Source organism: Pyrus communis, chromosome 17 (genome assembly GCF_963583255.1).
Source record: "Pyrus communis chromosome 17, drPyrComm1.1, whole genome shotgun sequence".
NCBI lineage: Eukaryota > Viridiplantae > Streptophyta > Magnoliopsida > Rosales > Rosaceae > Pyrus > Pyrus communis.
Window position 1 is genome coordinate 15,867,992 of NC_084819.1, and position 26,079 is coordinate 15,894,070.

The following is a 26,079-nucleotide window of genomic DNA, read 5'->3' on the forward strand; positions in this document are numbered from 1 at the left end:
AATTCATGACGATTTTGACAAAAATAATATATAATCAATAAAATTCTCACACTACATACAAATTTATGATAAGAAATAACATACATACCTTCACAAAAATTTCAGGTTATAAAGATGTAGAGAGATTTGGGAAGATGGAGACCAAGTGGACTGCTCTAGCCTCCAAAATAATCTGAAAATAAAAAAAACCTTTTGGGGTTTCAATGTGCAACCCTAGAAAAAATTGGTGATGGTAGTTTTGATGATTTTATAAAGTGGAATGGCATTTTAGACTTTGCAAATTAAAAAATAGGGATAATTTTGGAATTGAAAAAAAATCATTAAAGGGAGCAAAGTGCTTCCCTTGTTTACCTCTTATGTGCTTTTTAGTGCTTCTATTTCTAGCTAAAAGCACTTTTAAAATGTTTGCCAAACGATCATTTTTTGAACTAATGCGCTTTTACTTATTAGGAATCGCTTTTTGCTATTACAAAAGCACACCCACAGCCAAAGGATCCTTTATTCGACAGAAAGGGTACCTTGACTGTTAACTTGGCATACCAACAAAAGTTTGTGGGCTGTTTTCAGGCCTAGTATTTTGTGGCTTCTTCAACCGCTTTTTGCTATTTCAAAAGCACAACCACAGCCAAATGATCATTTATTCGACAGAAAGGGTACCTTGACCGCTAACTTGGCATACCAACAAAAGTTTGTGGGCTGTTTTCAGGCCTAGTATTTTGTGGCTTCTTCAACACGCTACTGGAGAAGTGTGGAATATACAATTCATATGGCTTGAGAGAGAGAGAGAGAGAGAGAGAGAGAGAGAGAGAGCGGCTGCATATTTGGGTGTGGAAAGCACTGATGTTCATGAAGAAAAGTTCGTATCTTCTTTGGTGTACTTTCTTGCCTGTTTGTTATTTGTTCTGCACACAATCTTTCATGTATTAGTTGACAAGTCCAAATAACTTACATACAAGTACAATTTCTAAAATTTTATCAAATGAAGTCACATGACTACCATGTTAGGCATTGTGTGTACGAGATGGGTTTTATTAGCACATAATAATGTGTGATTGACTTGTATTATCATCATTGTAATACTCTATTATATATTTCATGTAAGTTTTTTGCCCGCACATAAAACACTCGTTTTGTCACAAAATTAATCTTAAAAGTAAATTGAAGTACAACCGTATTTCAACTCGAAAAAATTGCTTGGTTAATACAACTATGACATGGTTTACTAATTCTTAACCGAGTGAGAAAGAAATGAATTGAAGGGAGTTAAATTAAAGTTGTTTAATAAATTATTTAAAATGCAAGTAATGAATTGCTCAATTTTTCGTTTTCAATCTTTACAAATTAATACTGATTATTTCCCAAAAAGGTTAGTATGAATTTAGGCCGTGGGCCTAGGGCCCAAAGAATAGAAGATTGTTGCAAACTCCATTTGACTGCGGCTCAAAGCCACCTCCCCATTCATCTCTCGGGGGGATTTGAGAAGCGACGCGAACGTCTGATCGCCAACACTGTTCAGGTAAAATTCCCCCAAAAAAATTAGGGTTCTCTCAATCCCCAATAACATTAGGGTTTAAATCCAAATCCCAATCCCAATCAAAATTCGTTCAAGTTTCTCAATTTTACGTACAAATCAAACCTGAGGCTTATGCTATCGGGTTTAGTCGAATCTCTCGCCCCTCTTCTCTATGAATCGAGTGCGAATTTTCTCTCTTTTTGGTCAGGTGACGTAAGCAAGCAGCCATGGCGGGCGGTGGGAATTTCATGAACAGAGTCGTGTCGTACCTCGTCAATGAGCTTCTGGTCGATAGCCTCGCCAACAGGTACTTTGTCTCGATACTTTTGAATCATTGATCCTATTTGATTGGGTTTGATTTGTTGAAAGCTTCATTCTCTGGCCACACGGAACTCTCCGTTCCCGACTGGCTCGTTCCCTTGAAGCAAAATTAAGCCAAAGCTCTGATTTTGCTCTCATCTGGGGCGCCAACATTTTATGGCGCTTCGGCTTTGCATGCTTTGAGGAAACGTTCGCCACAAGAGAATGATCTTTATTGCTGTATTTCAATTTTCTGTGATAGGGAGTGTGTTTTGTGTGGTGGGAATTTTTTGTTTTTGTTTGATTGTTCACGCTGATGAATATTGAGCTAGTCGGACATTTAGCCCATCTGATAGGATAAGGTTTTGATGTTGTTTGAGTGTTCGCGTGCTGATGACTATTGAGCTAGTGAATTAAGCTTCTCAATAAGCCGTCGGGACGATTAGATTCCTGATTGGATGCTCCCAAAAGCAAAATAAGTTCAAAGCTTTTGAAAATCTGCAGTGTAACGGTAAACATCAAAATTTCGATGAAATAAATGTTGACCAATATATTAAAGTTTCGACGTGCTAGGGTATACATGGCATGCGCTACGTGTCGCACAAATTGTACACATAATGTGTGACTCAATAAAATCGGACGAATCACCTCATATTGAGAAGCGGTGTGGTGCACCCCTACCTATGAAAATGAGTGCATGGCAAAATCTAAAGCTAAGGTGGAGATTGTTAAACAGATGGCTTCCAATAATGTCATTATTGATTAAGCAAGTTTTTCTCATTATGGCAATGACAAGGTAACCACACTTCAATTTTAATATTGTATTAAGTGGGAAAATTAGGCCACAAAAATAATGCTCGAATGGAATGAAAAATTGTGGTGATGATTTATTCTCAAAGCCTATAAATAAACTTCTCCATCAAAGTATCAGGCATCCTAAAATTATATGTTCGAAGCCAACCATTTTTGGCTTCTCTAGTTTCCTTAAGGTAATCGTTTGTTCAAGATCAGGTCCTTGTGATCATTGGATTAACAACCTCTACTTCACAAGAACCACCAAGCACCCCTACACGTGCCGGTTCCTCCATTGCCAAGAGCCAAAGCCTTGCGGCCCTCGTTCATCAAAGATCAAGTCATTGCGACCCTTGGATCAACAAAACTATACATCTGCACCTTTCGGAGAACGAATCAAAAGATCAAGTTGTAAAGAGATTATAACCCTATAAATTCATTAACACAAAATTTACTTTATACACGTATTCTTGATTCATTTGTTACAGAAACTTGCAGGAAACCGCCACTAACTGCAGAAACTTATAGGAAGCCACAACTAAATGCAGAAACTTGCAGAAAGCCGTCACTAATTGCAAATTCGCAGAAAGCCACCACCAGTTGTAAGCATAGGTGAAAGAACTTTCGTCAAACTAAGAAGGAAATTCACTAATGTGCTGACAACAGATACAAACAAAAAAAAAAAAACAAAAAAAATGATGGTGTCGTGGGTAGATATGTATACATTGAATGAAATAAAACTTATTTATTGATATCTTTAAGAAATTATAGATATGTGCATACACGAGTTAAAACAAACAAACATGAGGGAGTCTTCATAAAGGTTGCTCATGTGATGTCTCAGTACTTGGCGGAACTTCATAAAGAAGAAATACCAAAGGTTGATTATTTGAAGCCTTAATACTTGGTAAAACTTCAAATGGCGAAGGCAATAGGTGCTTTTAGGATAAAGCCACAAATCTCTAATAATCACTTTAAATCCGACTTTTGGATTCTTGCAGTTGGTCAAGCTTTCTTTTCATGCTCATTGAGTAATTGCGTGCAAGTATGTGCAACTCTCTATTTTCATGCTTAAACCCTCTGATCTCCTGTCTAAGATTTCACACCTCAACTATCAATGATTCAACTTGGCGAGTTCGAGCAAGTAGGCATTGATCCATATTGGATACATAGCTTGCACATTGAACATTGAAAGCCAGAGAATCTTGAATAATCAATTCGTTTGACCGTTTTGAAAGTATTATGTTATCCTTGGGAGAGAAGAGTCCTAGTTACCACTGTAGCTGTTATGTTATTCATCACAGTGTCCCCAACTGTAAGAGGACCATTAGCGGATAAGAAGGATGGGTGCCTCTTGAGGAGACATGTCTGCATCTTCCACAACATTCAAGTCAAAACGACGATCAAATGGGCAAACCATTTTCAAAAATGAAGAAGGAAAATGATGTCGGATAAATCTCAGAAGTGTAAAAGGGAAAAATTTCTACAGGCAGCAACTTGTTAGCGTGCTTTTTGAATACAATCAATGCCTCTATAAAAGAAGAGGCAACAAGGCCACTTGTTTAAAAATCGAAGATGCACCACTCTTTGAATTTCAAAAGTCAGATTTTCCTAAATAAAGTTCGTTGTCATTTTTCAAACGAAATTTTAGCTTTTCGGATATCATGTGCAACTTTGTCAAAGATCTCTGACAAAGTTGAAACGCATAAATTTTACAGTTCCAATTACATCACTATTATCGACTAGAGTAAAAGAACAACACCACTACTTGCTATTGGAAAATTCCTATATGTGTTGACATATGTCCTCCATGGCAGGTCAGATAAATGTCAGAAGTACAAAAATGGGAAATTTCTACAAGCAGCAACCTTTTGGGCGTGCTTTTTGAACACAATCAATACCTCTATAAAGAAGAGGCAACAACGTTACTTGTTCAAAAATCGGAAAGGCACCACTTTATAGGCTTTGAGAATGAATCACCACCACAATTTTTCTTCCCAGTCGAGCACCATTTTTGTGGCCTAACTTATGGTTTAATTTTCCCACTTAATACAATATTAAAATTGAAGTATACTTGTCTCGTCATTGCCCATAATTAGAAAAAAATTGTTTAATAAATAATGGCATTATTGGAAACCATTTATCTAACAATCTCCACCTTGGCTTCAAATTATGTCATCTCCAAGGGTATTTCTTTCGATGCCCTTCATGCATCCTTTTTAAATTTGTAAACACGAGAATCCAGTGACAAATGAAATAAGAACACGTGTACAAAGTAAATTTTGTGTTAATGAATTTGTAGGGTTACAATCTCTTTACAACTGATCATGTGACTCTTTAATAATCTTTTTACGTGATGACTTGATCTTGGATGAAGTAGTGGTGTTGTTCTTTTACTTTTGTCGGTAATAGTGACGTAGTTGGAATTGCAAAATTCATGCGTTTCAACTTTGTCAGAGATCTTTGATAAAGTTGCTCATGATATTCGAAAAGCTGAGATTGCGTCTAAAAAAAGACAACGAACTTTATTCAGGAAAATCTGACTTTTGAAATTCAGAGAGTGGTGCCTCTTTGATTTTCGAACAAGTGGCTCTATTGCTTTTTTTTTCTTTTTTTTTTTCCTAAAGGCATCAATTGTGTTCAAAAAACATGCTCAAAAAGTTGCTATCTGTAGAAATTTTTCTTCTTTGCACTTTTGAGATTTATCTGACCTCATTTTCCTTCATCATTTCTAAAAATGGTTTGCCTATCTGATTGTCGTTTTGACTTGAATGTTGTGGAAGATATAGACATGTCTCCTCAAGACAACATATGACATCCATCATTCTTATCTGCTAATGGTCATTTTACAAAATAAAGACTCTGTGATGAAGAATAACATAATCGCTACAGTGGTAGTTAAGAATCTTCTTATTCTTAAGGATAACATGATACTTTCAAAACGGTCTGATGAATTGGCTATTCAAGGCTTTCTAGCTTTTAGTGTTTAGTATGTGGACATTGTATCTAATATGGGTCAACGCCTACTTGCTAGAACTCGCTAAGTTGAATCGTTGATGGCTAAGGTGTGAAATCTTTGACAAGAGATCAGAGAGCTCAAGCATGAAAATAGAGAGTTGCACATGCTTGCAAACAATTACTCAACAAGCATGAAAACAAAGCTTGACCAACTGCAAGAATCCAAAAGTCGAGTTCAAAGTGATTATCAGAGGTTTGTGGCTTTATTCCAAATGTATCTATTGTTTTCGTCATCTGGAGTTTTACCAAGTATTGAGACTCCAAATAATCAACCTCTGGTGCTTTTTTTTCTGGAGTTCCGCCAAGTATTAAGGCGTCACGTGAGCAACCTTTGTGAAGGTTTCCTCCTGTTTGTTTGTTTTAGCTTATGTGTATGCACATCTGTAATTTCTTGGAGATATCAATAGGATAAGTTTTATTTCATTCAATGTATATATATCCACCCACGACACCATCACTTTTTTTTTTTTTTTTTTTTTTTTTTAATCTGCTGTCAAGGGAATTTCCTTGCTGTTTTGACAAAGGTGTTTTCACCCGTGCTCACAGTTAGTGGTGGCTTTCTACGAATTTGCAATTAGTGGAGGCTTTCTGCAATTAATAGAGGCTTCTTGCAAGTTACTACAGTTAGTGGCGGTTTCCTGTAAGTTTTTGCGACGCATGTTGATGTCACAAGGGAGTCACCGGATTGCACGCATTGCCTTTGCCTGCGAAGATGAGGACACACTGTTGCCTATAAGGACGAGCCAATGTGACGACAAGTTGTGATGTAATTGTGATGACAAGCTTTTGATGCAACTGCTGGCTACCATTTTACTCATTTTCACTTGCCTTATTTGTCCCCCAACCAGAAGTGGTAGTTTCTTTAGCTGAAGTTTTCCCTCCAAGATGATGTATCATTTGCACTTGTGGTTGCATCGCCTCTGAGACTCTCTGCTTCACATTGCTCTTGCCGCTTGCTTGTTCATGGGAAACACCAATGCATTGAAGACATTGGAGCTCATGATTCAGCGATATGGCTTCAATGACATAGTTTTTTAAGTAGCGTCTTCAATGTATTTTCTTTTTTTATTGCCTTTGTAATAAAATTGACTTTCATTAGTCAAACCTTTAACAAACCCTTTTTTTTTTATGTGACTGAACATGAAGTTGAATGTTCGAGCTGTCTACGTACCCTCGATTGGGAAGGGATCAAGTCATCACGGAGTTCAAATATGTTTGTTTTATATATATATATATTTTTTTTTTGTGTGGTGTCGTACGCAGTTTATGCTCTTGCGGGCGAGGAGCATGTCTTTTTCCCAGGCATAGTATCGCTTCAAGAACTTGCCGTTTATGGGGCCAATCCTCAAGCCATCTTCATCATCGATCTTGTAAGCACCGTTTGTGTAGACCTCTTGTACTACGTAAGGTTCATCCCACTTCGAGGTGAATTTGCTTCTCATTTTGTGTGTCGTGATGATAGGCCTACGCAATGCAAGGACGTGATCTCCCATTTGAAAAGAGCGAGGGCGAACTTTCTTGTTGAAGGCCTTGGAGAGTTGTGCTTGATAACACTCCAAGTGTTGTTGAGCTTTGAGCCTTCTCTCATCCAACGCTTCCAACTCTTGAAGAATTAACTTTGCATTCTTTTTATCAATCAAGCCTTCTTGTATAGCCATCCTTAGTGAGGGAATTTGGCTTTACAACGGCTAAATAGCCTCCACACCATACACGAGCAAATACGGCGTAGCTTGAGTAGGCGTTCGATGCATCGTCCAGTATGCCCAAAATGCTTCGCTTACTTTCTCGTGCCAGTCTCTCTTGGTCCGGCCAACGACCTTCTTCAAGAAGTTGCATATAGTCTTGTTGAATGCTTCCGTGAGACCATTGGCTGGGGCGTGATACATCGAAGATTTGTGCTGTTTGAATTTGACTTCTTGCAAAGCTCGTCCATTAGGCAATTGGAGAACTGCTTCCCATTGTTCGTAATTATGTAACGAGGCACACTATATCGGTGAATGATATAAGCCTTTATGAAATGAACCACGGTCTCCTTCTTTACTTCCTTTAATAGGATAGCCTCCACACAGTTGGAAAAATAGTTCGTCACCACCGAGATGTAGGCTTCCTCTGCAGACGACTTGGCAAAATTGGTCCAACGACATCCAAACCCCATGCATCGAAAGGCCATGAGGTAATAATCGGGTGTAACGATTCTGGTAACTGATGTATGAAGTTGGCATGGAATTGGCAAACTTTGCACCTCTTTGCATAGTTAAGGCAATCCTTCACCATGGTCGGCCAATATTAGCTCATTTTCTTCAGTTGGAAATGCAGCTTAGGTTCGAACTAATAAGCTCCACATATTCTTGAGTGAGCTTCCTCTATCGCCTAGCTGGCCTCTTCTTCTTCCAAGCATCTGAGAAGCACTCGCTAAAAAAAATGCTGATAAAGTGTCTCCTTGTAGTAAAGGAAGCGAGGTGCTCGTCGTCTAACTTCCGTGCTGTGCCTGGGATCGTCCGGTAGCTTTCCATGATCCAAGTAGTCAGTCAATGGTTGCCTCCACTCTTCTATATTAACAGGAAACACGGAGATGATATTTGCATCTTCCAATGGTAACTCGATGATGAACGGGATCACCCATTGTTGGCAAACCGGAATGTTTACAGTTTCTCCTTCTCTCAGCATTATGCTTTAAGCCAAGTTGGTGAGAGCATCTGCCATTTGGTTCTCCTTCATTGAAACGTGCTCTAGTGTGACTGCATCGAACCCTTGAAGCACTTGTGTAGCCATCCGGTAGTATGGGACAAGATCATCACTTCTTACTTCATATTCAGTTAAGAGTTGATTAATCACTAGTTTAGAATCCCCATACACCTCTAGCATCAGGATCTTCATCTCTACTACCATTTGGAGTCCAATGATCAAGGCTTGGTATTCTGTGACATTGTTAGAACATAGCTCACTTAGGCAAAAAAAGTAAGGTAAAACTTGTCTCTGTGGTGATACAAACACCACGCCTATCCCTGCTCCATTCGCTCGTGCTGACCCATCAAAGAACATCATCCATGCTGGAAAGAGATCGACATAGAACACTTCTTCATCTGGTAGGTCATCTGAAATGTCCCAATTGGCTGGGATCGGGTGGTTTGCCAAGAAGTCTGCTAGAGCTTATCCTTTGACGGCCTTTGCCAGGATGTAGACTGGCTTTGACATGATATATTTAACTGGGTCGGCTCGTATTAAGTGTATAGTGTATGTGTGCATGTAATGTTTGAGCTTCTGGATGGCAAACACAAGGGCAAGGACATTTTTTTCTATCTGGGAGTAGTTCAACTCGGCACTAGTGAGAGTCCGATTAAGATAGTAAAACGCTCATTCTTTATGAGATTCATTCTCTTGTGCTAATAGTGCTCCAATTGAACTTTCCTGAGCGGCGATGTATAATATAAGCGGCTTTCCGGGCACGAGCACCCCCAAGACAGGTGGACTTGATAAATACCTTTTTATGCTTTCAAAGGCATTGTGGCAGGCTTCGTCCTACACGAACGGAACATCCTTCTTCATCAGTTGACTGAACGGTTGACAACGTCCTGCCAGGTTGGAGATAAAACGTTTGATGAAGGCAAGCCGTCCTTGCAAGCTTTTTAACTCATGTAGGTTCCTTGGCTCTAGCATACTTTGGATGGCCTTGATTTTGGATTGATCAACCTCGATGTCGTTATGTTTGACGATGAAGCCGAGGAACTTACCTGACATAACACCAAATGCACTTCAATGGGTTCTTCTTAAGGTTGTATTTTCATAGTCTGTTGAACACTGTTCACAAATCCATCAAGTGATCCGATCTCCTTTTGGTTTTGACCACCATATCGTCGATGTATCACTCAACATTCTTGTGAAGCATGTCATCAAAAATTTTCTGCATGGCATGTTGATACGTCGCTCCAGTATTTTTTAGGTCAAAGGGCATCACTTTGTAGCAGTGGATACCCTTTGGGGTGAGAAACGCTGTTAACTCGTGTCATTCTTATTTGGTTGTAACCAGAATAACCGTCTATGAAAGATATGGCTTTGTGGCCTGTGGTTGCGTCCACCATGATTTTGATGATTGTGAGAGGAAAATCGTATTTCGGGCAAGCATCGTTCAAGTCACAGAACTCCACGCAGTCTCGATTTCTTAAGAACAATGACAATGTTTGAGATCCACCTAGGGTATTGTACTTCTTGAATGAAACATGCCTCGATCAATTTATCAATCTTAGCTTCAATTTGGGGGATGAGCTCCAATCGGAAACGCCTCTGAGCCTATTTCACTAGTCATACCCCCGGGTTGACTGCGAGGTGGTGTACACTGATGACGGGGTCCAGACCTGGCATCGTTTTGTATGTTCATGCGAATATGTCTTTGTACTCCAGCAACAGTTTGTGGTATTCCTCTACTTCGTCCGGATTTAATAGTGCACTAACAAAGATAGGCTTTGGTTCTTCGCTTGTGCCCAAATTGAGTTCTTTCAAGTCATCAACAGTTGCTTGCCCCCTGTCTCTGAGGTACGATGTAGCTTTTTTGATGCCATTGACTTTGAAGTGTGCTTGGATTTCTTGAACGGAGAGAGATGAGAGGTAGAGATTGTCCCATTGGGCATGCCAAATTTGTAAACACGAGAATCTTGCAACAAATGAAACAAGAACACGTGTACAAAGTAAATTTTGTGTTAATGAATTTGTAGGTTACAATCTCTTTACAACTTGATCATCTGATTCGATCTCCGGAAGGTGTACATGTATAGTGTTGTTGATCCAAGGGTCGTGATGACTTGATCTTGGATAAACGAGGGCCACAAGGTTTTGGCTCTTGGGAATGGAGGAACCGGCACATGTAGAGGTGCTTGGTGGTTCTTGTGATGTAGGGGTAGTTAATCCAAGGGTCACGATGATTTGATCTTGAACAAACAATTGCCTCAAGGAAACTAGAGAAGCCAAAATGCGTTGCTTCTTTCTTGTTGCTTTGCTTCGAATATATAATTTTGGGATGCCTGATATTTTGATGGAGAAGTCTATTTATAGGCTTTGCGAATGAATCACCATCACAATTTTTTTCTTCCCCAACCAAGCACCATCTTTGTGGCCTAACTTATAGCCTAATTTTCCCACTTAATAAAAGTGTGCTTACCTCGTCATTGCCCATAATGAGAAAAAACTTGTTTAATCAATAATGGCATTATTGGAAACCATCTGTCTAACAATCTCCACCTTGACTTCAGATTTTGCTGTCTCCAAGGGTATTTCTTTTGATACCCTTCATGCAAGGTGCGCCGCACCGCTTCTCAATATGAGGTGATTCGTCCGATTTTGTTGAGTCACACGCCATGTGTACAATTTGTGCGACACATGGCGCATGCCATGTATGTCCTAACACGTCGAAACTTTAATGCGTTGATGAACATTTATTTCACCGAAATCTGGATATCTACGGTAACATTTGAATCACTGCCGCTTTGGAGGGTTGAGAATATTTTAACATATTTCTGGGTGTTACTGTAGGAAAGGATTCTATTCTTTTAATGTTCTTTTCGTGGTGTTTTACTTTATGGTTTGATGCATTCTGGACATTGATGTGGAGATAACTATTTACGCTACTGGCGATGCATAATGGTTTGAATTGATTGGACCCCGGAAGATTTTTCTTAACGATTTCTTTAGTTGTTAAATACAGCTGCTTTTTGGGGCCTTTAGGATGATTTGCTTCCTGAATAATTTGCACCTTTAGAGAAAAAATTTCTTTATCTTTCAGTGCCAGTGATGACTCTGCGTAGGCTTGTAATGATGTCAGAAAGGACTGCAAAATTAAAAAAAAAAAAAAAAAAACCAAAGAGCTGATACCTTTTTCTATCTTCTTGGAAATTATGTTCTGCATTCTTTGGATGAGGAAAGTCAAGTCTTAGGCTTCGTTGTTTTTTCATCTCTTTCTCGATTTTTAGTTTTCTCCACTTCTTGCTATATAATATACTTGGGTGATCTTGATGGTGTTGTCCTCTGTGGTGGTTATTTGGTCCTTAATTCATGACTTAACTTTTTTACACGAGCTTCTTCGCATTTACATTACTGAGCGACGACTATCTATCATTGGGATCATTGCTAATTTCCATGTCCTTAGATAACACAAATTTTCTGCATGCTGTTTAGACTAGTCGCAGACTAGTTTTTCCCTATGACCATTGTTTATACCTTACATAAAAGTTTTTCTGGTTTTTCAGCCGTGCATTCCAAAGGTTTGCTGTGAAGACATCAAAGAGGATTGAAGATATTCAAAATATCGGTAATGGTTACTTTGTGCTTAACGCTGTTTTGTTTGCTGTACTGCGCCTTTGAGTATATATCATGCTGATGGTGTTATAAAATGGTTTTTGCTTGTACAGCTGCAAAGAAGAAGGAACAACTTGCTGAGCAGATGAAGGATTTTTCAAAGAACATGGAGGATGTGAGTTTCCTTTCTTTGAAATTTTGTTCATTCAGAATCTTTGAAAACATAACATATTTTGCGTCTGATGGCATCTGCTTTTGTTCTTCCTGGCTGCAGTCATTCAAAGACCGGTGATACTTTGGTCGATGAGTCTTTCAAAGTCCGGTGATACTCGGTCAATGATGGGCGATGCTTGAGCGGTCGTAGGCCTCGTGTTACAAACATGTGTATATCGTTACATGGAATCCTATTTCCTTCCTTTAAGAGGGGAAATAAATTTTGAGTGTTTAAGATTTGCTTTCAAATGTAATTAGCATGTTAGTTACATAACTTACACACTTGACAAAAAAATAATGTCGTTCCAATTCTTAATCGGTGATGTTTTGCAAGACATGACGTGAAAAATTAAGATGTAAAACTGCATGTACGACTCACATAATATTTTTGAATTTTAGGTAGGTGTAAATTTATTTTTTATTTACATTTGTTCTGGCAAAGATAAGCATTTTCCATCTTGTCTAATGGATTGGTTTTTGCATCTCTTATTAGAGAAGCTCTTAGAATATTTGGGTTCATGGAGCACAACTTCTAATCTTGAAGAAATGCGACCTCAATCAAGTGTTAGTAATTGCTTCAATGCTTTTAGCCAACCCTTGTTCGGCCGTGTTTATAATATAATTAAAAGCACTTTTATATCTCTAAAAGCACTTTTGACGATATCTCATTCAAAGAACTTTTGACAATATTACTAAAAGCACTTGTAATAGTATTTGGAAAAATGCGCCTGCTAACTGCATCTTCAAGAAATACATTACGTGCCTTTTCAAGAAGCACTTTGACATTGACGTGCTAATAGATGAGCTTTTATAGGAAACGCTTGCAAAAGTGCTTTTCAAAGAAGCGTTTCTAAACAGGCAAATGTTTGACAAAAACTTTGAAACTACTTTTCGATCCCATTAACACTTTTCTTCTAGGTGCTTCTCCATCCAAGTTTTTTTTAATTCAAAATGCACAATTATTTGAGCATGTTTGTGATAAGGACTTCTAACAAAAGCGATTCTAAGCAAGCATTTCCAAACCGGTACTCAATTGTCTATCAAAGACGTAAAGCCCATAAAAAATTTTTTGGCAAATTACAAATCCGATAAAAGAGAATAAACGACATCTGGAAGGGGTTTTAGCTTTCTTCCCCAGAAAACCGAAAAGGGTTTAGCATTCTCTCCTCTCCTCCACGATCCATGGCGTCCATCATTTGCAGAACCGTAAACCATCTCCGCCACGTCAACCGCTCAGTGATCCGATCCGGATTGCGGATTCCACGGCCACCGCTCGCCGACTGTCTCCAAAATCGGCATCTTCCACTCCTCGGACAGGTTCGTCTACTTCAACTCTCTTCTGCTAATACTCCGTTTGACTCTAGAGAAAAAGCAAGTAAAGATTCAAGATTTCGCGTTATTTATTTCCCTTTTGTTTCTCTGCATCCAAACAGCTCGAGCTTATTTCATTTTCTGTATTTTGTTTTTGATTTTTTTTTTTTTTTTGGTGTTCGATTGGACCGCAGTCGTTGACGATTTATCAAAGATGTCTTTTTTCGACGACACCCAATACTACGACGGAAAATCAAAGAAACCCAGAACCCAAAACCACGGAAAATGAAAATTCTGGTAATTCTGGTAAATCTGGTGAATCTGGTGAAGGGAGCAAATCTGGGGAATCAAGTGAAAGTAGTAATGCTGGGAAATCTATTCGCGGAGGGGTAATCTTTACAATGGCCATAGAACGATTTTTCTTAGTTATTTGAATGTGAAGATGTGATTGACATTTCGTTTGATTTTGTCGTGGTTTTGCAGCCTGTTTCGTGGTTGAGTTTTCTGCTGCTGGTGGCGACTGGAGCCGGAATTATACTCTATTACGACAAGGAAAAGAGACAACATATTGAAGGTAGACTACTATGGTGAGTTGGATGTATGTGAGTTTTGCATGTTGGGTTTGTATTCACGAGTCTGCAACTTTGTCAACGGTGAACTTTAATGTTGCCCGTGTTGTTTTTGATGCATAACGAATACCTGTCATCAAGTTTTTATGCTATGCCAAATGGATTTTCCTTTCCAAAAGAATCTTTGTAGTTGTGTTATCAATCTACTGCCAATGCTGATATGAGGTTAAAGTAGCATTTTGTTCTGTTCTCTCTCAGAATGCTTTCAGCTTGGACTCAGAAGACGATGGTTGTGTATGTTAAAAGCTTTAAATATGTTTATGCACTTCCAGCCTTCAATAAGTATAATACATTCCCGCCAGCTTGGTCAGTTAACTTGTAGATTAAGGTGCTTAATGTTGATTTAAGTCAGGGATAAATACTCATACGGCTATATTAGGCACACAATACATGACTAAGCACACCCATGTCACCTATTAAATACGTCTTTTTGACTGAGTACTTCACTTTGCATTCTTGTTCATTTCAAATATTTATGTCCGGTTAAATTCAGTGTAGAGTAAAATGTAATTAATGTTGTATCAACTCATTGCTTCTCTCTTTTTCTCATAAGGTATCAAAGCTCAATGCTTGTTTTTTCTCTTCTTTACTTCTTTTAAAATGACTTTTGTTCTATTAATTGACATTTGTTTTTCTGCAGAAATATTTAAAGCGTCAAAGGAAGTAAAGCAGGGACCATCTGTGGGAAAAGCTGCCATTGGGGGTCCATTCAATCTTATCAACCATGATGGGAAGCGAGTAACTGAAAAGGATTTTTTGGGGAAATGGACATTGATGTACTTTGGTTTCACTCACTGCCCTGATATCTGCCCAGATGAGTTAGTAAAGCTAGCTGCTGCAGTTGATAAATTACGTAAGTCTTGCGTTTTTACAAGGGTCTACCCTTTTTTTTCTTCTCGCAGATAGTGCAAATCATAAAATCTCAATAGGCTTGATCTCTAGCTTTTATTCTCTGTATTCTCAAGCATGTGATGCCTGAAATTTTTTATGGTCTGTTGCATGAGTTCAGAGAAAGATGCAGGGATTGAGATAGTACCCCTGTTCATATCCGTTGATCCTGAAAGAGATACCGTTGAGCAAGTCCGTGAATATGTGAAAGGTACATCTCAAGATTTTAGTGTGCACCATAGAGCTAGTAAGAATGACCATACATAACATAATGTAAGTTCTTACCTGATGTTTTCTCAACTGTCTCAGAGTTTCATCCAAAGCTGATTGGCTTAACTGGTAAACCGGATGAGATACGGAGTGTTGCTCGTGCATATCGTGTGTACTATATGAAGACAACAGAAGAAGATTCAGATTATCTTGTGGATCATTCCATAGTCATGTATGTATCAACATTTTCTCGAGTGGAAGTTGAAAAATTAGTTGTTTGTGTCCTTCCGATATTGAAATCAATGATTATTTTGTGCAGGTACTTGATGAGCCCCGAGATGGAATTCGTGAAATTTTTCGGGAAGAACAATGATGTCGATTCACTTGCTGAAGGTATAACAAAAGAGATAAAGCAGCACAAAAAGTAGTGAATTAGTTTTCCTTTCATTGCAAGTGAATAACATTTGTATGGTTACTTTTCAAAGTTACCTTATGAGGCGAAAGCTCGTTCCTTGTTTTCCTTTTTTTGATAGTTGCCGTTATCTAAATTGAGAGAATGTAACGGGGCGATTATATTTGAAAAACTGACTTTCATTTTTCAATCCAAGACATTTCATGGAGTGACAATTTTCATTGAAGTTATCCGAATTTCAGATTTTACTTGTGTTATGTTTGCATTGCTCTGGCTGCTGTGGTAGGATTTTGCCAGTGGCATTATTTGATTTGTTCACTTGTATAGCTAGTATTGGTCAGTTACTAATGGTTGTTGTTACTGTCACTTAGTATTACGGTTTAGTGGTATTTCTTTATTTTTAAGTGACTGGTCTTAGGTTTGATTCTCGCCAAAGACGAATTGAAACCACATTATTGCTAGTTCATTGTGAGGCTAAGCCCGCTTTCACTATAACATGAGTATGAAAATTCACTTTTTAACACTCATGTGTTTAGTAACATATATGGAATTAGAAAGTGCAATTTTCCCGTTGAAATTTGTAATCAAATACTTAACAACGAATTAAATACTTAATAACGGATCAATCATGAAGCCATTGAGGGCGGATTGTTCATGGTGCTGAATGATGCCCTCATGAGTCATGTCCCTATTCCATCACCAGTCAATCAAATCCGACCATGATACGATGAGTGCTGTAGAACAATGAAGCATATCGACAGCTTGCGCTGTACTGTGAAGTTACAAGAGCGCAAGGCTGAGTTTGTAAGCATGTGATGCGGTATATTAGCAAAACCGAGTCATAACTCGAAACAAAGCGAGATTTTCCTTCTTGCCATGGATAACCCTTTGTACGGCGACATCTTACATGGTTTTACATAAAACTAACTGCGACAGTAGAGTATTTAGGTAACATTGAAGCTAATTATTAAACTAACCCTAATTACTTGGGTACAAAAACCACTTCTTATTTAACTAAGGCTATTATAGTCGCGTTTTCTCGCTGTTTGTACTTTTTGATTGAGCATATACATGTCCACCTCATTTCTCGACCCAGTTTGCCTTGTGTTTGCACGTCTTCTCCGGTGCCTGTCATCTCAGTTTCCATGATTACCATACTTCCACACAGCTACGGGGCATAGATGCAACTTCCTCACCTGAAAAAATGTGTTTCTGTAAGATTTCCTACCAAAATACCTATTATTTGAACAAGAATCGCTATCCAGTCCTACCTCCGGTATCAGATTACTCTTCAAGAAGGGGTTAAAGTTGCACATGCCTTTGGGATTCACCTGTCGACTTCTTTTGGGATAATGGCCTTGCCGAGATAGACCTGTTGCATCTCGTCTCTCCAGATCTGCAAGCACAGTGATAGGTATATCTCTTAGTTCTTTCAGTCTTCCCCAAGGCTTGTGTGTGCGGGCATGTGTGTGCGTGTGAGAGAGAGAGAGAGATGAAGCATAGAACAAGCATGACTGGAAATCTCAGAGAAAGTTCCACACCGTGTCACGAAATTCCACCCGGATATGAGGCACATTTGTTCTGTGGATATCATTTCCATCTGGTCCTCTCTTGTAGTACTCTCTGCCTATCCAGTGCGACTGCACCACAAAATTTGATGACTTAAGTTCGACATTAGAGGAACAAATCGGACATATCAGAGAAATCATAGAAATAAAGCCTTACCAAAAACCGAGTGCAGATTGGGGAAACTAATATAAACGTGGTTCATATTTTAAAGAAATCAACTGCACACTTGATTCTAGTATCTAGCTAGATGGGGGAACTATAGGTTATGTAATTCAGTAACGCAGTAACTTACCTTCAGTGCATGTGAAAAACCTGATTGGTAGACTGAATTACGGGCAATTTCACATAAATCACATGAGCTCAATTTCCATACCTGTGTAAAGGAAGGACTTATAAATAATTGGGTCTTTATTACCATTAGAGAGAGAGAGAGAGAGAGAGAGAGAGCTTACAGAAGCAGCTATACTATATTCTTCCACCAAAGGTTCTTTTGTTAAGTGGATTTGGAGAGGATCATCGGTGGAAAGAGAAACATTAAGACCCCGTAAGAAAAACACAGGAAAAGGGTTCCGATGGTAGTCCAAAAACAATGAATTGTTGCTCAGGGGTGACATAGCCAGACCAATCTGATGAGACAAACAACACATGGCAGCCAATAAAAAATTGCAAAAGATAAGTCATTTATATAAAATAAGAAAATTTTCCTTACCTGGGATAAATAATATAGATATTGAAGTACAGGAGATTTTCTCAAATTGATTCCATGTGCAATATTAGTTGCGGTAAGAAAGGTTGCAGCAAGGTGGTCAATGTCACCAGCCTGAAAAATATTGAATAAATGACTTCGCATTATGTATGCTTGTGATCAAATAGAAAATATATCTTTTAAAAAATACCTCCCCAGAATGTGGACGGAGATTGATTGTCCTCATGCCCTTAGATTCACGAAGCTGAAAACAAAAATCCAACGGCTCAGCACTTAATGCCAATTCATGACAAACTTACATGGTGTCACAATTACAAGGACTAAAAAAACAAGTTAAGCAACCGCTAAACATTGTAAAGATACCTCAAAATATGTGAGTAAATAACAACCAAAGTTCGTGGAATATAAGCCCTGGTGTTGCAACCAAAGCAAACGAGACTGACAACATTGGAAAAAGAAAAGCAAAGAAGGATTCCCAAGAAGCTATGCTACTCTAGTCACAAAGCTGCTCAAACTTGTATGGGGAATAGAATTTAGGTAATAGAACACATAGTATGGCATAAAAATCTTTGGACTGCAGAACATGTACCTTGTTTAATGTGTAGAGATTAGCATAACAGTAGTACAAGTAGTATGAAAATGCGGGATTGAATACATTGGTCCATTGTGCTGGTGTTGGCATGTGTTTCGTGGGGCGTCTTTCAGGTTTGCTTTCGTCGTCCACCAAATCTAACCCCACAACCTGGAAGATCAAACATGTTTAACTCAAAGCATTTATTTTGGAATTAGATAAATGCTTCAAAAACATGAAACGCACACACGATACACAGAGAGAGAGAGAGAGAGAGAGAGAGAGAGAGCGAGAGATGTTTCAGGGGAAAAATTGTACAATTTGACAAGATGCAAACCTGTTTCAGGAAAACGTGCAACTGTGGATGGGAATCTGGATCTACAGTAACCTCAAACAGTGGAATAAAGATATTGTCAAGAATGTTCTGAAATGATGTTACTATTCCCATTTCCTTGTATATATTGTACAGCCGGGGCAGCTGAAAGAATAAGGAAAATACAAGAACCATAAGTATGAGTAGCATTCAAGACTTTTAAAAAAGTGCTTAAGTGGAACAGTACCATACAATCCCAAGATTCTTATAAATGTCACAGCGAACTGCGAATTTTGTGTTTACCTGAATCAACCAAACAACATTCTCACTGTACAATTCATTGTTCACTATCCAACTAGCCATTTGGTCCCACTCACTCTGCTTCCTACCATATATCGATATCCTGTACTCAGCCATCTGCACAAGAAATATGGAACATCAGGCGAGGTTGATCTATCCAAACATGCAGAAAGATAACATAGACACACGATAATGAGAGAGAATGTAGAGGAAGTGGCATTGGTTCCATATCAATGACATTGAACTTCAGGCATGGCAACGGAATGATAACTCAGAAACCTAAAACTTATTGACATATGCCTATGGTTAAATGAATTTATATATAACTCATTGGGGAATCAAGAAATCACACAATTAAAAACGCCACTAGAATGTAGAGTATTAATCTCATCTTAACAAGCATACTTGCAAAACAAACAATTACAAAGAGAAGATAGAAACTAGAACAAGTAAAAACTATCTGCAAACTGGATCAAGGAAGCACCTGATATTTACTGGCAGCAAGATCAGAAAACACTTGTTTTGTCAGCTCAGCAAGGAAACGTCCTATTCAAGAAGAGATTATCAAATCTGACACTTCATACATTGATCAACGACTAAAAAACTAAGCTTCATCAAAATTGACTGAAGTGGATAGAAACAACTATTCAAGCCCATGGCTTAAGAATCTAATTCTTTACTATCACCCAGTAACCTTATAATAGTTGAGAAAACAAAAAACTATACCTTGAATAAGATTATCCTGCTTAAGGAAAATCTCCCGGAGCCTACTTTGACCACAGGGGTTGTACTTAAGATTAAACTTATCAAAACGATGAAATGTACTCTTGTCAGCATGAACATCCAAAAGGTCAACATTTAGGTCGTGCCTGTTGAAACAAATGTGAACAGATATTACATCCCATAGCTTAAAATATACAATAGAAATACATGAACAAGGATTGATAGTAAGACTCGAAATGCATCTTTTTATTAATTAAAATAGGCAAAAGGATACCCAGTCAAATCCAAACTCTCAAAAACCTCTTTCAAGGTCAAATAGGTTCCATCTCTAAATATTACAACCTGACAAGAAGCACAGAACTTGAGGTATTAGTGAAAATCATGCAATAACCATAACCAACATTATAATAAATCTCATTGAAACCAACAGTTGAGTGACCATATGCATAGCACCTTACAAACTTGATAGTTTGGAATGATTATCCACAGTTGACAGAAATAAATGGAAGAAAAAAATAGAAAATCACTCGACAACATATCTGCATAACGATTTCAAATTACCTCATCAGGCTCCTTCCTCAACTTTGATTTTATAAACCTCAAAAGATGTTTCTGGTTCATGCATGCTGAGTGATGAACATGTGTATCTACTTTTCTTACATTATAAAAGTCACGATGAGGAGCACTCTTCTGAGCCAGAAACTCCCTATCCGCATTAAGCATTAAGTGAAGATTGAATTTCTGAATGACAGACAAATAAGAACATTGTTGAACAACTATTACTACTCCAGCATAGAAAGATCATTGGAAGGAGTCTTAATGACTAATAAGTATTAATTATCAACACAAGTCTTATCAACACAAGTCTGCTTACTTGTTCCAGAAGATTCAGCCGATGATGGCATAAAGTTCTGATATTCCCTGCTGCTGTAACTCGGAGTATGTGATGTAGGTCAGTGAAAAACGTTGTTGCATCAGCAACAGGAAAAAGTTCTTCTTTTGCTGCAAAAGAGGGAGGGTATCAAGATCTCTACATCGGAAATTCATCAAAAAGAACACTGCAAATGAATAAAAATGCCTCAGTTATGACAAACAAAAGACAATACACAAAAACAGCCACTTACAATCTTTATTTGGATACACATGAACAACCCCGTCTTGCATTTCGAAATAATGCTGCCGAATAAAGAAGAATGTTAATTGGACAACAGAAGAACACAGGTTTCCTGAGTTATAGCTTGTAGAATTAACAAGTAAAAACTCACATCAGACTTCCCCTCAGAAGTATAAGAAAATGGAGCTGGGTTAGGTTTTGGGGTACTTGGGTCTGATATAATTTCCTTCTCCCACGGAGCAACTGTCTCGGTGAATAAATATCTTGTTCGCAATTCAAGGCATTCTTGAAGAACCACGTAGACCTCCGCTTCATCGCTAGATGGCACTTCTGAAAAAATTATAGACAAAGATAGAACCATGAAGATGAGATCCTAACTCCCCAGTTTCAATATTACAATTTGCAATCAGCTTTTTAAAACTAGTTAAAAAACGCAATCAGTAACTCATTAAAACCAACAAATAGGAAGCACAAATATGGTGAACATGGGAAGTTGAAAGAACATTGTTCAGATTTTGACCACGAGTATTTGTACAACCAGAATATGTGTGCTTCTTCAAACTGATATTAAATTTAACAGAATTAATATATTACTAGCATTAATATATGAATGTTTTGACACCCATTTTGTAGGGCACACTTCATAATATATTTCAATGATCCAAACCGCCTATACTTTAGTACATTATTCATAGATCATCCTTGCAAAATATACAGAAATAAAAAACCATTAAGACATTCATTTGTAGTGAAGAAAATGGACAAATATGGTTCAACAAAGAAACACTAATTTAATCCAACAGTCATATGGTTTCGAATTTGGCGATTTTGAGTAGACATGATCTTTGAGGTAAGACATAAAAGGTAGGAGGTTGGATCGTTGAAATACATTATATAGTGGGCCCCACAAAAACGTGTGTCAAAAGCATGTGTCCCCGGATCCTAACACTATATATATATATATATATATATGATTATTTGCATTAGTATCTATTTAATGAGCAGCAAAAAGTCATGTTCAATCATATACAGCAGGTCTATCCAAAACACTTCACAGGTACACATCTTTGTAAATATATGCACGAAATAAATAAACAAACAAATCAACCAAAAATGTGTACGTCTAGGGACGAGAGAGTTCATACCCGTTGGAGTAATGTTAAGTCGTGCAAAAGTCTCTTGTTCTGGCTCTTTCCTTAGGATATCAGCTGCAATTGGATCAGGCTGGACACCATGCAGGTCACCAGATACACTATGGGACCTAATCATACTTGTAGGAGCTATAGGTATTTGCTCTCCATTGGTATTAACATGGTTCGGTAAATTTTCATATATTATCTTACCATCGGGCCCCTGCAAGCGATGTCAAAATAGTCCAAAAGATTCGTAAGAAAATTTAGAGAATAACAGAAATCAACATAAATATTTCGCCTGAAAAATAAACTTTCGCTGGATTGTGTGATAATGATGTGTGGCCCCATGTCAATTTAGAGCAAGTAAGATTATGGACGCTTGCACCATATCTGACAGACACAATGCACAGAGGCTGAATAAACTCACCACAGTGCCAAGTTTAGAATTGTCAGTCATGTTGTCTTCATCATCTGATCCTTCTACACTCTCAAAGGCACTTGCACTTGCAGCTGGAGACTTGGGAGAAGTTGGTCGGATAAGACTACCGGTTCTCTTAACTGAATTCGCAAGCTCAGTAGATTTCCCTGAAAAAGAAGAACTATGTACTTAAACAGAATAGAAAACTGGCACCTATCTCATTGGTTTGTTCATAACAACAATTTGAGGATGACAGAAAGTAACCTTGAGATCTTACTCGAAGGCAAGAAATCAAATCAGAGGTTAAATGAAAACTCATGAAACACTAGGCTTTAAACACTTCATATTATACCCCGTCCTGGTAACAATATCAAGCATAAACAAATTTACATCGTAAAAGAAAATATCTCCTTACTACTTGCATGAATTTCATACTAAGTTCTTTGCCATCATGTCCCAGCCAATAGTGCCACCTTAAGGTGTGCAAAGATGAAATTTAAAATCCATTTGCCGGTCTGCACATGGATAACATATGCTTGAAAAATTTGTCTCATCGCATTTGCTTTGTGTATAGCTAATTTGTCTCATCGGATTTGTGTTGTATATAGTAAATTTGTCGCACCGATCTGTGTCGTGCATATTGTAGTATTTTCCTTGTCGTCATTCGACAGTTAAAGATTTGCACAATCACAACATACCATCAATTCCTTTTCTTTGTTTCTTTCTTCATGGCTTATTCAAGTAATTTGGCAGTGGCTTTCAACAACGAAGTTCTCAGACCAAGGGACACGAAGTTTTAGTTTTTTTTGTTTTATTCATTGCTTAGGCTCAAGAAAAGAAAGTAAATGAGTGTCCTTCCTATGCTTCTCCACACAAAGATACACCATTTATGGGAAAACCTATTAGCATTTCAATTAGTACAAAAATTATATTACCAAATACCAACACACAGTAATTTAGAAGGAGTAATTAAGGCATTGATAATCTAATGAAAAACTATATCACAAGTCTAAGTGATGAAGCCAGTCCAAACACGACGTCGTACCGTTACTGCTATACGTATCAAATTGAAAGTCAGAAATTAAAGCGAAATTGATCACTCTGGTGTCAAGTTCAGCTGAGCATACCTTCCGGGAGAGTGTGCAGCCTCGGCAACCCGGCCGGAATACCGTCGACGGGTAGAAATCCGTTGCGCCTATGATCATCACCGTCAATCCCTCCAGAAATCGCCGTCACGTCCGGTAAAGACGCCGCGTTCCGCCGGTAGTACCCGTTGCCCTTGCGCCGCGCGTGACTCCTACGCTTCTTCATATTCTGCGGCGAGTCGCCACCGCCACAGCCGCCGTCGGAGTCGCCCTCCCTCTCCTTCTCCACCGTCTTGGCAAACTCCAAAAGCTGAGTTAGGGTTTTGCGGTGCATGTAGTAGGCCGACACAGCCACCACCGAAGCTCCAACCAGAGCAGCCATGGCCAAATGTAGCGCGTACGACTCCATATCTCTCGCTCACGGTTCCGCCCTGCCGAGGACAGGGAATCAGGAGAGAGAAAATGTCGGTCCGATTGGATTGTGCGAGTTCTAGAGAGAGAAAACAAAACCCTACTGAAAGAGCTGAGGCGAGCAGAGAGAGAGAACAGGGATAGTGCACTCCGTTTGTATTCGGGACAAGCGAGACTTGCGTCAGTATTTATGAGAGAAGGCGAGAGGAGAAGAGGACATATTCCCTCAGTTGTTTTTAATTAATCGGCGGTGACAGTGTTAGTAGAAAGTTTATTTAAATAATTAGGAAAATGTTGAGTGCTTTGCTGCTTTTTATCGCCGCTTTTGCAGAATAATTTTAAATAGTTATTATTTGGTTTTTGTCTATTTGCTTGTTGCAAAAGGTTCAGATCTGAGTTTTTTTAAAGGAAAATTAATAAAAATAATTTGAAATTTTTAAGTTTTAACGATAAGAACAAAATAAAGGGTAAATTAAATAGTACCAGAATTGACTTCTTAGTGTAAAAATGTGATTTTTCGTTAAAGTGAACAGTACCGGAAGTTTTTCATTAAAGTTTTTTTTTTTTAATTAAACGATGTATTTACAGAAAATGATGTCGATTTAGGTTAATTATAAAATAGTTTGCTTAGAATAATTTGATATTGAAATCGCTTGTTAAACTAAGAATGATCAATGCGAAGAAAAATATTATTGCAATGTGGCCATAAATCTAAGATCTCTGCTTTGACTTGAGTGTAGGAAAATTGATTAAAACAGAGCGATCCATCTTCTATACCTTCTTTTCTCGTAATTTAGATAAATGTATTATCATTAGTGTGGGGATAGGGTAGGCTTAGTCTTATAATAGGTTAAGAATAATGTGGTTCGAATTCGTCTTTGACGAGAATCATACATAAAATCTATCTCTTACAAATAAATAAAAATACCAATAAACCTTAATACAGAAAAACAATGATAAATTAAAAATAGGGTTAAGCGGTTGGTGTTGATTATTTGTTTTGTTTGTATGCGTAATTTTGAATTTATTAATTGAGAGTGGGGTGGGGCCGGGGTCCAACCAATGTGGGTTTTGATAGGAAGACAGAGCAGAGCAGCATTTCGTGTACAAGGGAGAGTGGATTGTTGAGTCACTTTCATTATCCATATGAATATTATGAGATGCCACATACGCTCGTTGGGGGATTTTCTGGCCACATGTTAAAAGAGGAAACAAAAGTTCATTCGTTTGTGTTCCGTTTTAAGTAAGTGAATTATGCTCTGAGAAACCCGCTTAACACCTGTTTTTTTTTTAAGAAAATTAATGAAAAGTTTGAAAAAAAAAATTTTGTTTTAATAAATAAATGTGTAGTAAAAGGTAAAAACATAATCTTTCGTTAAAAGTAAACAGTACTTTGAGTGCTTTGTTAAAATTCTTTTTTTTTCCTAGTATTTTCGAGTAACGTTTTAATGTGATTGTCACGTCGCTACACATTATTAGTTTATTAATTTTTTAGTGTAACGTCACATCGTTATATATTTCTGTTAATTTATTTATATTATAACTCGTGAGTTAGTATCATTATAATTTTCAATTCTTTTTTTTTTTTTAGGATTTGGCTACAATACACAAATACATAGTATTATAATCATCTAACGGTCAAATATATTGTAATAACATTCAAGGAGTGTATTGACCGTCAGATGATGATACTGTTAGGTACTTATGTCATTATGATGTTTAGATTATTAGCCCTTTCTGTAAAAATAAAAAATAAAAATAAAAAGGGCAAGTTAAGCAGGGATGAAAAGGATGGAACTCATTTAGGGCAAATATATGATGAAAACGGCAGAACTTAATTTGTTGTAAAGCCTATGGTTATTTAACAAAATAAATTGGAGTTAGCTATTAAATTTAATGTGCCATGTCTTTGGTCGTTAGATTATGAGAATATAGCAAATTGCGGATAAATGCATGAAACTTAAATGTAGAGACTCATGATCCCCTTTTTTGGTTTCTAGCTTTGAACTGTGAAGAAGGAAAATGGAAAATAAATATAAAAAAAGGGTAAATTACACTTTCATACCTTATTTTTGGGATCTATTTCAATTCTTTACAACATCTTCAAAACATTTCACTTTCATACCTTAAGTATTGTTTTATTTCAAAATAATAACTCCGTTACA

The 26,079-nt window shown here is 37.8% G+C and overlaps 3 protein-coding genes across 6 annotated transcripts; 2 read left to right on the top strand and 1 right to left on the bottom strand.

Moving 5' to 3' along the window:
* Positions 1 to 1,407: 1,407 nt before the first annotated feature.
* LOC137723671 (uncharacterized) lies at positions 1,408 to 12,542 on the top strand. Its single transcript, XM_068462870.1, has 5 exons — positions 1,408 to 1,516; positions 1,722 to 1,820; positions 11,860 to 11,921; positions 12,022 to 12,083; positions 12,183 to 12,542. Exons 2-5 carry the CDS (start codon positions 1,741 to 1,743, stop codon positions 12,198 to 12,200), a joined length of 222 nt encoding a protein of 73 aa, XP_068318971.1. The 5' UTR covers positions 1,408 to 1,516; positions 1,722 to 1,740; the 3' UTR covers positions 12,201 to 12,542.
* Positions 12,543 to 13,176: 634 nt separating this feature from the next.
* On the top strand, positions 13,177 to 15,780 carry LOC137723620 (protein SCO1 homolog 1, mitochondrial-like). The gene is made up of 7 exons (XM_068462818.1): positions 13,177 to 13,438; positions 13,627 to 13,821; positions 13,916 to 14,006; positions 14,702 to 14,914; positions 15,071 to 15,160; positions 15,259 to 15,391; positions 15,479 to 15,780. Exons 1-7 carry the CDS (start codon positions 13,304 to 13,306, stop codon positions 15,585 to 15,587), a joined length of 966 nt encoding a protein of 321 aa, XP_068318919.1. The 5' UTR covers positions 13,177 to 13,303; the 3' UTR covers positions 15,588 to 15,780.
* A 437-nt stretch (positions 15,781 to 16,217) lies between these two features.
* LOC137722415 (AMP deaminase-like) lies at positions 16,218 to 24,144 on the bottom strand. Of its 4 annotated transcripts, none has more exons than XM_068461411.1 (20): positions 23,546 to 24,144; positions 22,428 to 22,585; positions 22,013 to 22,220; positions 21,019 to 21,197; positions 20,878 to 20,929; positions 20,628 to 20,755; positions 20,315 to 20,494; positions 20,028 to 20,095; positions 19,757 to 19,899; positions 19,515 to 19,576; positions 19,034 to 19,147; positions 18,755 to 18,895; positions 18,436 to 18,588; positions 18,037 to 18,090; positions 17,850 to 17,960; positions 17,593 to 17,766; positions 17,433 to 17,513; positions 17,113 to 17,211; positions 16,903 to 16,967; positions 16,218 to 16,767 (listed from the first exon to the last, which is right to left on the bottom strand). In XM_068461411.1, exons 1-20 carry the CDS (start codon positions 23,910 to 23,912, stop codon positions 16,764 to 16,766), a joined length of 2,541 nt encoding a protein of 846 aa, XP_068317512.1. In that variant the 5' UTR covers positions 23,913 to 24,144; the 3' UTR covers positions 16,218 to 16,763. The 4 variants fall into 4 exon arrangements, 2 of the variants coding, with proteins under 2 accessions (XP_068317512.1, XP_068317511.1); XM_068461410.1 differs by having other exon boundaries at positions 16,219 to 16,767; positions 16,890 to 16,967; XR_011066761.1 differs by having other exon boundaries at positions 16,223 to 16,767; positions 16,843 to 16,967; positions 23,546 to 23,940.
* Between the last annotated feature and the right edge of the window lie 1,935 nt (positions 24,145 to 26,079).